The sequence below is a fragment of the Barbus barbus genome (genome assembly GCF_936440315.1).
Source record: "Barbus barbus genome assembly, chromosome: 46".
Taxonomy (NCBI): domain Eukaryota; kingdom Metazoa; phylum Chordata; class Actinopteri; order Cypriniformes; family Cyprinidae; genus Barbus; species Barbus barbus.
Genome location: NC_136724.1, coordinates 10,175,222 through 10,187,954, shown reverse-complemented (window position 1 = coordinate 10,187,954; position 12,733 = coordinate 10,175,222). Strand labels below are relative to the sequence as shown.

At 36.2% G+C, this 12,733-nt stretch overlaps 1 protein-coding gene across 3 annotated transcripts in view; it reads left to right on the top strand.

Moving 5' to 3' along the window:
• LOC306865244 (disks large-associated protein 1-like) overlaps positions 1-7,923 on the top strand; it is a gene marked incomplete at both ends in the record, with an annotated part of 41,364 nt that extends 33,441 nt beyond the window's left edge. For 2 of the 3 annotated variants that reach the window (XM_079409740.1, XM_079409738.1), the window contains 4 exons: positions 3,561-3,970; positions 5,932-6,023; positions 6,207-6,359; positions 7,711-7,923. In XM_079409740.1, the coding sequence (XP_079265866.1) occupies positions 3,561-3,970; positions 5,932-6,023; positions 6,207-6,359; positions 7,711-7,923 (868 nt within the window). The remainder of the gene's footprint in view (positions 1-3,560; positions 3,971-5,931; positions 6,024-6,206; positions 6,360-7,710) is intronic. The other variant, XM_079409739.1, reaches the window with a different exon arrangement.
• Between the last annotated feature and the right edge of the window lie 4,810 nt (positions 7,924-12,733).

Sequence of the window (12,733 nt, the reverse complement as noted above, 5' to 3'; positions counted from 1 at the left end):
ATAGAAAACGTCTTAAAGTAATATTGCAGATGAACAAATTAAAAATACATCTTGCAGATCTAAATGCAGACATCAAATAGACATCTCCATGATGTAAGTGTGTTATGAGGGTTATTTTATTCAATACTGGTAAGTATTAAAATAGATCAGTTTAAAACTGGATTGTTTACTATCATATTAGAGTATTGTGTTGGTAGTTTAGCAACACGCTAACATCAGTCTCCGCTAAGGTAGATTGTTACAGATTGTGTTTAAGATGCTGTCTTAGTAGGGAGCTGCCTATATAGTATGGCTGCCTATATAATATGTGTACACATGTATATGAGGTTTGGGCTGGTAGCTGCCAGCATTGAGTTGAGGGCAGCAGATTCCTAGAAGGGGAGAGAGGGACACACATAACATACACGCACAGGTCGCCGGTATTTGGACTTTGCTGAAGCATGCCTTTGTAACTGAGAGGGAATACAGCTGTAAAACACTGGCACACACACACACACACACACACGGCTCTCCTAGCACAGGTCTGCTCTTGTTTCTTGCTGAAGTCAGAGCCTTTGAACTGTACGTAGAGACTCCTTTAGCATGTCATACACTCTTTTCCTCCTCCTTAGTGCAGTAGGAACTAAGGAAATTAAGGTATGAGCTCCAAAACAATCACGTCTGGCTTCTTTTGCTCTGGGGAGGTGCACTATAGCAGGTACAAAGACATATGTGGTACTGACAAACTGTTGAGCTCCAATACTTGTCTAGATAGATAGATAGATAGATGTGTATTTTGATATGTAAGATAAACAAAACAATAAAGGAAAAATAGATATATAATTCTGGTAATAATAAAAAAGTGAACTTCTGACACTGGTGTCTTCCATGTCACACCCTTCAGAGGTTTTGGTGCTGTGGTGGTCTTAGTGGCTTTAACATGTGGCCCTCCCTTGCTAGGAGAAGCATCTTGAAAAATGAATGTGTGTGGGTGTTCTCGTGTCTATTGATAGCTTTGGGAAATATGTAAAGCTCTGGGTCCACCTTAGGTTAGTTTCAGCCTCAATCAGACCATCTCATACATATAGAATAGAAAATCCAGATTCAACCTGATTGGCTGGCTATGACACAATTTCCAGTCATGGTAGCATGGTAAACTGATATCAGTGTGATTTTGAGTGGATGTATGAAGTCAGGTTTTAATCATCATCATCATGGACAATAATGAAATCATTATTAACTCATTTAGGCATATTGTTTTGTCATTTATATTTCTTGCCATTGCCATTTGGTTTAATATTTTGTCATCTAATACAATGAAATTTGTTCCTTCTTTATTTGTGGCTTAAGTGTCCAGCTATTTTGGGGGCCACTTTATGTGTTTTAGGTTCAAATGTAAAAATAATCTGTTGTAAAGCAGTCTGCCATAGTTACATTTAACTATGAACATGAGAACCGCACACACACACACACACACACACACACAAATGCTTTCTTATGATATGATTTACAATGATTACTACCATGTGAGCGGAACAAGAAATGAACACTCTCTCTTTCTCTTGTGCCCTTTATTTGTCTCTCTTCCTCTCCACAGGAAGTAGTTAACTGATATGAAACAGGCCTCACACACACACACACACCAACAATCTAAAATGGTCTTTAATAGGAAACAAATCATTAAAACAGATATCAGAACTCAGTATGTTGTGAAGGAGAACAGGCACAGATTATTGGAAGGATGGGTGAAAATAATGATCGTTCAGTTCATGAAAAAATGAAAGAAATCCTCACAATTTATGTGCTATCATTCTTTGTGTTGTGCCTTCTAATAAGCCAAAATTGAAACGCTCAGATGCACAGACACACACAGCCGACACACACTCAGGGTATGGTGAGAGATGTCAGTGTGCTTCAGTGCACCTGAATAGAGCAGGTGTCCTACATCTCCAATACACACACACACCAGGCAAACACAGAGTAGCTGATCTAAGCCAGATCGCTTTGATATGTTATCCCTCTCTATTCCTACAGGTGTGTGTCTGTGTGTTTGTTACACTTGTATTTGATATCATGGTCTACAGTTACCTAGAATAAAGTTTTAACAGAAAATTACAAGCCATTTACTGTATTTATTTATTTACTTTTTTTTTTTTTAAATCTTAAGTATTTGAAGTGTTTGTTTTTACAGCATTTTCAGCATTATGGGGCATTGGTAACATTTCATTTCACAGCATTTTTAAGCATCATAGGTATGTTTATACTTCATTTTAATGGAATTTTTGGCTACAGAATGTAATATTTTTATTACATTTCTTAATTATTTAATTTTTGGCAGTGGCTATTTGTACTAAATGCCAGATGCTATTAACACTAAGTGGAAATAGCAATGGATTCTATTTACACAAAGTGAAAATAGCAGTATTTCTTAGTGATATGCTATTTACTAATTGCAAATAAGGATAGATTCTATTGACACATAAAAATAGTATTTTCTTTATGCTATGTGTAAATAATAGATCCTACTTAGTGTAAATAGTGGCAGATATTTGCACCTTAGTATTGTAGTAATTAAATAATAACATTGAGTATAAATTATAATTTTTAATAAAATGATTAAATAGATGCTACATTATTGGGACAATAAACCTACACTATTTACATTTTATAATTAAATACCCATAAGGCACTTTATTTCCACTTTTCGAATATTTTTATTGAAAATAAATGCTTTTCCAAACTGCTATGTGATGGGAAATGGGAGAAGAATGAGTTCGGCAAAAGGTAGATTCGAACTTTGGCCAATTGTGGTCACGTCGAAAGTTACCGCCATGCACCTTACTTACCGCTGCTGTTGCTTGACCGGCATCTTTTGTAAATGTTGTGTAGCCCAACCACACATTGGTAGGCGTAGTTAGGGTAAATAGCCTCTGCCAACAAGTCGGGCTATTTGCGCTTAGTGTAAATAGACATTCCATTCATTTAATTTTTATTGTTTTTTATTTTTTAGAATAGCATATTAACCACATTTTACCATTATAACAACTTTTTTTATTTTTAAAATAACATTCTGAAAAATATACACTACCATTCAAATGTTTGCGGTTAGCATGATTTTTATTTTTAATTGTTTTTAAGAAATTAATACTTTTATTCAGTAAGGATGCATTAAATGATTGAAAGTGACACCAAAAACATAGTTACAAAATATTTCTATTTCAAATAAATGTTATTCTTTAAAAGAACTTTCTATTAATGAAAGAAATTTGGGGTAAAAAACAACAACTAATATACTATGCACTGGACTTATGGTTGAAAATTCAATTTTGCCATCACAGGAATAAATTACATTTAATTTGTTTTTAAATTGATAATTATTTTCAATTGTAATAACATCTGATAATTTTACTGTTTCTACTGCATATTTAATTAAATAAATGCAGCCTTGGTGAACCTAAGAGACTTAATGAAATTGTCCATAAAAACCTTATTAAAACAGTGTTTTTTTTTTTTTCTCACCAGATTTTGGTCAACAGTTTGAACACAAACTCTATACAACATGGTTCATCTTTCTTTTCCAGCTACCGCAGAGTTACACGCTCCAACAGCGTCACCACTGCCGTTCAAGCTGATCTTGACCTTCTGGAGGGTCATGGCGACGACCAGTTCATACAGACCCACCAGGGGCCCATTGTCCGCCAGCCATCCCGAGATGCAGCCACTTCTACTGTCAGCATCCAGGGCTCTGGGAACCACTACCATGCCTGTGTCCAAGATGACTTCACCGACGTGGACTTTGATCCCTCCATTCTGCCCCCTCCAGACCCCTGGATGGATGGAGCCATGGATGAGGAATATGCGAGTGGAGTGTCTGTGTGTCCGCAGGACGGACGCTGGTTTCTGAAACTGCTGCAAGCAGAGGTGGAGAGGATGGAGGGGTGGTGCAAACAGATGGAGCAGGATGAGAGAGAGAATGAGCTTCCAGAAGACAGTGAGTAACTCTGAGATAATGACTATCAAAAAAGTAGTAGGCTGCCAATCTAGACAGCATTGATTATAGATGTACAGTGCCAACTTCAAATTTTTTTGGGGTATTATAGACTCATTCAGAATGTTCGATTCAACTGCATTTGGTTCATTAAAGACTCGTTTATAATATTTGATTTAATTGCATTTTTGGGCATTAGAATTGCGTTTCAACTGCATTTTGGGTCACTGTAGAATAATTTGAAATGTTAGGTTAGACAGGGTCACTGAAGACTCATTTAGATTGTTCAATTCAACAATATTTTGGGCATTATATACTCATTAAAATTGTTCAATTCAACTGCATTTTGGTGAAGACTTAAGACTCATCTAGAATGTGTGATTCAATTGCTTTTTGGGTCTCTGTAAAATATTTTGTATGTTCGGTTCAACAGCATTTTGGCTCATTGAAGACTCAATTAGATTGTTCAATTCAACAACATTTTGGGCATTATAGTCACTTAGAATATTGATTTAACTGCATTTTTGGGCATTAGAATGTTCGATTCAACGGCATTTTGTAGAATAATTTTGATCGTTCGGTTCAACAGCATTTTGTCATTGAAGACTCATTTAGATTGTTCGATTCAGTTGCATTTTGGGTCACTGTAGGCTCATTTAAAATGTCTGATTCAACAGCATTTTGGGTCATCATAGGCTAATTTCAACAGCATTACATAATTTTCAATTCAATATCACTTTTTTGGGAGATTTGCATGTTCGGTTTTAACATTCCAAATGCATCTTTGATAAATCCTTTCTATGTGGGCAGCTCACAATTTTCGGAGTTATTCTACACTACACAGGAAAGTAATTTTAGCAAAATGGCTTTTGTAGCTAAACCATTGAATTTCCAATTCCACCATGTTATTTTAAAGTGAAGTAGTCATTTTGATGCATTTGTACAGACTGTGTCTAAGTCATTTGGAGAAAAATCAGCCACTTTAACAAAACTACCGGTGCACAAGGTCATTTCACAGTCTGGTTACTTCCGGCCGGACTCTTTCTTTTTATCCCACTTCCCGCCTTTTCCCTGCTCAAGCACACACACCCACACACACGGCGCAGTGACCATCTTCGTGTCAGTCACAAAGCCTGCTTGTTCATCTATCTCCTGTCTGTCTCCCTCTCACATACCAGACATTTCTACCAGCAGGGAGCCACCTGTCTCCCTCATTTATTTCGCTCCCTCTTTCTCTGTATATTTTCTTTTTCCTCTCACTGTTTCTATATCTGCCTCCTTCCACTCCCTCTCTCTTCGCTAACCCTTCCCTCTTTCCCTGAATACATAAAATATGCTAATCTGTCCGATGACAGCACATTGTTTGCCATATGGTCTCTTGCTGCTGCATATGTTAAACAGAGCGAGTTCATTTTGGCGGATCTCTGTTTAAACTGCCTCATGCCTCCAGTCCACAGAGACACGCTGCAGTCACTCCTCAGGCCACAGCAAAAGCCTTTATATGACCCCCGCATGGCAAACATTAGCTTCTTTTAAGAGAATTCTCCCCTGTTTGGTAATCTGATATGCTATTTACTCTTTTTCACTCTTAAGCTATCTTTTTACATCACATTCTTGATCTGTGTGTGTGTGTGTGTGTGTGTGTGCGTGTGTGTTTGAGTGTCTTGGCTCATTGGCTTTGGCGGGTGTTTGTTTGGTGTGCATGGCTCCTCTGGTTCCTGCATTTGGGTTGCCAAGCCTTAGATATTTATGACCCTTTCTCACTTCAAAGAGAAAGCATTTAAACATTAACTGAGTGACTAAGCCTTTGCGACACACACATACATTCACTACTGTGTTACTGCATAGAATCTCTCATACTGTGCTCTCATCAACTTTTCAAGCTACTTAATCCAGTTTTCTTTTACTAAACTTGTTTTCCACAGTTGATTCTCTATTTTTTTTATTTTTTTGTCTGTGTTTAGTTCTCGGCAAGATTCGTAGTGCGGTGGGTAGCGCTCAGTTGCTGATGTCGCAGAAATTCCAGCAGTTCCGGCAGCTCTGTGAAGAAAACTTGGTATGTATGGAGCGCACATCCATCAGCCAATCAGAGCAGAGCTGCACTTGGTAGCTCCGCCCCTGAATGGCCATGTTAGCCTTAGCAGCATTAAATCAGTATTACCCAATTAGATATTATGTCTTTTTTTTTTTTTTTTTAATTAACAGATGTTTTGTGTATAATCTGTTCTCTGGCTGTCAGAATCCCAATGCCCACCCACGGCCTGTGTCTCAAGATCTGGCAGGATTCTGGGACATGCTGCAGCTGTCCATTGAGAACATCAGCCTGAAGTTTGATGAGCTACACCAGCTGAAAGCTAACAACTGGAAAGCACTGGAGCCTCCTGAGAGAAAGGTACAGATTTGACATCACAAATCCAGATTCAATACACACTCTCTAAAAATGGCTAAGAATATCACAGTTGACGCATATGAATTTGCCACGCAGTGTAAATACAGTGCAGAACCATTTCGTTGGCATGTTCAAAATAAATGATTGGTGAATTGTAACTGTTCGATATATGTCAGTCAGAGTAGATGTCGTATTATTTAATGCAAACAAAAACAGGACTGTGAGAGCTGGAAGAGGATTCTGTTCAATATGCCATTCTGTATTGAACAGTTCCCCCAAATTGAAATTCTGTCATTATTTACTTGTTCCAAACTGGTATATTTTTTCCCCAAAATTAACTGTTTTGACTAATTGTACAGTTTGATCATTTATCACATATGAATGAAGCCTGAGGCCTGAGGCACAAACACAGCATGTAAGCATTATAAAAGTAGTCCATATGTCTTGTGCATTCTATTCCTGGTCTTCTGAAGTCATACAATATGTTTTTGTGAAGTACAAATCTAAATTAGAGTCATATGAGCTATTAACTGCTGTCATCAGAAACTGAGTCATTGAGTTGTGAACTGAATCAGTCCCAATTTGTCCCCGAATCATTTGGATCACCGTTGTGAACTGGTTTATGTTTTAAAAATTTGTAAGCTGAACCAAATAATCATTAAATGAATCAAAATAATGATTTGTTTGTGATTCAGATGTAACTACTTCTCTCATAAACTCTTATGAACAAGCCAAGGAGTTCTAGGGCAGATGTCAAGTCACATGGAGTACTTTAACAATGCTTTTATGGTGCTTTTGTGTCTTTTTGAAGCTCCACAGATCCAGTTCCTTTTCTAGGAGTTGTATGGAAAAGAACAACCAGTACTTTATTCAGAATTTCAGCACTAATGTATTGAACGGACAGTTTTCTGTATTTGCATTCGATTAAATATGACATGTACTCTGACTCTAAGGTCTATTGCTTCATTATTTAATATTTTATTTTAATGTTTATCTTATTTTATTAATGAATGCTGCATGTGTTATGCTTTCCTCTGATTTGTTTTGCTCATTTTCATATTATTTGTTTTATGTGTTCTGTGTTTGACAGTGATCTGGTTTTGAGGCGATGCTCCCAAATTGCACACTGCATGTGGTTTACATCCAGTGGTCCCGTTCATCTCATGCCAAATGGGTTGAACTCTTAGCTGGCAAAAATGGCTAAGATCTCACTTAATGTATTTGGCTGATGCCTGGCACTCAAACACAACTAAATATTGCTGATGACCCAACAGATGACCCCCACAATTGCATGCATTAGCAGTGTTGTGTTACGTCGAGGAGTGGCACTAACCAGTTTGTCGTTGCTGTCCAGGAGAGGCGCATGCCCCCTCCGGTACCCAGGAAACCGGGGAAAGGTCCCGTGCTGCTAGTGAGAGACCGGTCTTTGGAGGGCTCCCAGCGGTTGGAGGCCCGTAAGCGGCTGTTAGCGGCTAAACGCATTGCTGCCTCTCAGCGCCAGAACTCTGCTACAGAATGCGCCGACAGCATCGAAATATACATCCCAGAGGCCCAAACACGATTATAAACACTGAACTCCGGGTGCTCAGAAGCCTAAATAGACACACACATCTTCAACCATAACACAATAGCACTGAATGACAAAGGCAGGGTAGCTGTAACATAATCACTCCTCTTTTCTTGTGTAAAAGAGAGTTTCTTCACTGTGGGCTTCTACTGTATGTATTTACTATTTAATTTTACTCTCTTCTTCCATCCTGCCATTTGCGATGTAGCTCCCTTGTTAAACTCCCAAAGACTTTTAATATTTCTATTAGACACTCTATATTTACTTGTTAAATAACCAGTATATATATGAAAATATTCATGCCTAAAATACAACATATTATTATTACGTCTGTTGATATTACTACCCAAATAATGCACACTACTGAATATTATTATTTCATTTGTCGTTTTTTGCCGTTACCATGTAAGAGCCATATGTCTTGTGTTCTCAAAGAGGACATAACTTCTAAAAGGGCAACATACTGATCACTTCTGAAGATTTTAACGCCAATGTAGCCACATTTTCAGTGTATGTATGTAAATGTGTGTGTCAGGCTTTTAGCCCATGTATTAAACTCTCTCACGTGTCACCCTGCACCTCTGAGACAGGGCGAGGTTGTTCTGTTTTCAGTATCAGGGGATAGAATGGAAAAACCACCTCTTCTCTTCTTTCTTCTCATATTTTTCAACCTCCCACTCGGTCATCCTCTCCCGTCCTCTCAAACCATCCTATCTCCTTTCCTGTCTGCTCCCTATCATCTCCCCTCAACAGTGCCACTCACCTGTTTGACTGACATAGATGTCCATTGTATCTATCAGATGTGACATATTTATCTGTCACTGCTTAACGTGTTCACGTCATTGACAGAAGTGCTGTCAGAACACGCCACTCTTCACAGCTCTGATTCATTAGCCATTCATAAATTAGCAATGTGTCACGTTATGAAACGTTACATACAGGCAGTCAGGGATTTCATTCAGCATTGAGCTCTGTTCACACTGACAGCAATGAAGTGATGCGAAATCTTTATTTTTCAAAGATTTCAGTGACATAAACAAGGTGGTGCAATGTGGCCATATCAATGAATTGCTACTTTATTTCTTTTGGTTGCGACTAAGTCACAACAGTCGCAATTATGAAATAAATATTCACAATCTATAAAGTGACATTTGTCGCTTTATGGATTGTGAATTTTTATAGCATTATTGTGATTGTTGTGATTTAGCGTAATTATAATTTTGTGTTAATTGCGACTTCGTAATTATAACTGGGCTATTTCTCACAACTGCGTTTAACATTCTAACAGTATATCACAAGAGATTTTATTTCTCATAATTATGATTTAACGTAATGTAATTGTGGTCTTAGATGTTAATTGTGACTGTTTCCCGCAATTGTGTTTTCATGTGTCATAGTCACAATATATTACAATTGTGACCATATATCACAAGATATTTTATATCTCTTAATTGAGAATTTACTTCATATAATTGCGGTTATAATAGTTTCATTTTAGGTGATAATTGTGATTTTTCTATCGTAATTGTGACTTTATTTTTCGCAATTACATTTTATATCTTTTATATAAATCACATTATTAGTAGCTATACATACCTCAGTTGGGATTATCTATATCGCAAGAGATTTTTTCTCGTAATTTTGACTTTACTTAATGTTTTTTCCAATTTTAAGTGATAAGTTTATATCGTAATTGTAAATTTTATTACTTTTGCTCTCATAAATATATCAGAGAGTTTTTATTTCTCGTAACTGTGGCTGAACGTAATTGCAAATTTATATAAAAAAATTCTACTTTATTGCTCAATTGCAGCTTTATTCCTCACATTGTGGCTATATCTTATCTAGATTGATCATAACTATATTTTAACTTTGTTCTGGCTTATTTAAAATAACAGCGACTCCTCACAGCAATAAAATCGCTGTCAGTGTGAACGGCCACAACAACACAGGACATTTTCTAATTCTATGGCATTAAATAGCTCCGCCCACTGTGAAATCTCATTGGTTTAATCTGCTCTTCATAACTAAACATTAAACATCTGATTGGCTGTGATCATGTGATGTCACTCACACAGTTTTTCGTTCAGTATGGGCAAATTATATTGGCAGTAAACTCATCACATCGTGCCCTGTTAGGACATTTTCTTGAACTTGGCATACGATTCTTTTAAAAAATGCACATTATTTAGCATATTTTGTAAATATATAAATGATGAAATATAAAACTCCTTCCTGACTGCTTACTAATATAGCTCCTCACTATATTTGTCTAAATGTTTGTATAAATGAATATAAAGTAAAATATCAGTATTTTATAATGGAGTTGTAGAAATATTTAAGACCCAAATAAACACATTTAAACTTGCAGACCATCCTTTCCCTCTTTAGCATTGCTTTTGACTTTCAATAATGCTTAAAGTATCATTTTAAATAATGCAACTGCAATGTCACAGCTCGATAAATGTAATACATACACTTTTTAGTTAAAAACTCAAATTTTGATGAGTAATTTATTCATTATATTTATAATCACAAGTTAGCATGATAGTCTTTAACCTCGGCCAAGTCAGTCAAGTGTGTGTGTGTGTGTGTGTGTTTTTCCACATCATGTGCATGTACCCCAAGTGCTTCCTAATTTACCTGAAGGCATCTCTTTTGTTTCAACCGATATGTAGCACAGTTGATACTTTGTAATATAGATCAGCTCATTTCTTTTGTTTTTATTTATACAAAGATGTATATACTTTCAGCAACCATGCGGAGACAGAGCAAGTAAACACATGTATCAGTGCAGAGCACATAACATCAGTTTATTATTTTTCTATTTAAGTAAACCTACTTTAACCATTGAATCACACTCTTGTGCTGCTCATGTAATTGATTTGTAAACAGCGCTGCATCTTATTTGCACTGACGGGTTACTCTGTACTAGTCAAAACCTAACTGCACTGTCTCATATTTTTCAATAACTGATAATACTAATTTGCACTTGTTAAATATGTTAAATAAACAGAGTTATTTCTTTTTTCTTTCTCAGAATATTTCACTGTGGATAGACGCATCACTATAAATATATATATATATATATTGATATTAATTTCCCAGCAGCCAATGTGCAGCCATTCTCTATTTTCATAGACAGTTCAGTTGCATTGGCTTTAGTTTGATCCTGTTAGTGTTTATCTTAACTAAACTCTTATTTCCAGTTATTATGCACTAGAGCCCTTCTACTGTGGTTAATGTTTGTTTGATGTTTAAACGCTCGGCCTTAATTTATGAATATACGATAGTCGTGCACAACGTAGCCTCAGGGGAGACTATATAACGTGTGTGTGAATGTGCGCGTGTGTGTTTGTGTATGTGTATATCATGAAGAGGTCTTATACTGGAGATGTTACCGTACCAATTAAATCATTCAATAGTGATGACAAAATACCCATTCATATTGATATTTCTGTATCAATGTGTTCAGTAGTCTTTCATGGCATTTACAGTCCAAATTTACACCAAAGTTAGGAATCGTTTTGTTTTTGGACAATCAGCGATTAACACAAAAGAAATCCATGTAATTTTATTTGTGAAATATGAAATATGTTTATTGAAATATGAATAGATTACATTTCAGTTTTAGTATTTAAAAATATATTTATGAGAGATATTTTGTGAGACAATATAGCACTTAAGTTTTTGCCCGAAAGTGATCACAATCTCATTTTCTTAACTGTTGTCATTCACTGATGTGAAAATATCAGTTTATATCTGGCAACAGGATAACTTATTAGGGTTTTATCTCCCAAAATAGAAGATTAGACTGTGTATTGTTGCCAAAATGTGGACTGTGCACCCACCACAATGTTTTGGAAGGCAGGATATTATGTATTTACTGTTCTCGTAAAAGCATAAACTTTATCAAAATGACTGTGTAAATACATGAATGTTCTTCATTGTAAATGTAACCTACATCTAAGGATATCTTACTACTTACATTTTGTATTTATTGTAACAACACTGTTGATGTTATGGCACGTGTATGAACTTTTGATCATTAAAACATTAGACGCTCACAGCCATTGAGTGATTCATTTCCAAATAAACGTATGTTTACTCTGTCCAACTGTTTATATTTCTCAAAAACTTTTTGTAAGTGTTGCAACATCTTAAAATGATGACTGTTGCTCAATTATGACTGCAAATTATTCACTTATGTGACATCTCACAATTATAAAATCATATGTCACAGCTGATTTTATTTCTCGTAATAGATGCATAGCTCACACTTGTGACACTGATATCACAATTGTCTTTATTTCTTGCAATTGCAACAAATTTATCACAATTTTAAACTTTTTTTGTCTTTGTCTCATAATTGTCTCATAATAAATGCAATGCTGACGTGCATTTCTTTATTTCTCACAGTTTTGACTTTATCTCACAATCTTGCTGATTTTAAACTTCCTATTAGCTTTTACATACTTTCCTACTATTAACTAGGCTTCATAGTTTTAAATCACTGCCTGAGGCCTGAGTAGGAGAGCAGATCTTCTTTGACTCTTATTAGTAGACACCTTCAGGCATCCCCTACAGATGAACCCAGACAACATCTAATGTGTGAGAGACATCCATTCCATTCAAATGTCTTTAGTATAATAGAATGTCATGTCTTTTTAAATATAGGTGTTCAGTTAATTAACTGCTTTGAGCTGCTAATCACTTTGATCACTAGTTCCCAGGCAGACCAATGACCATTTGAGTTGTTTGTTTGGATCTCGGCCCAGTGAGAAGTCTAAAGTAAAGAACAGCTGTCTAA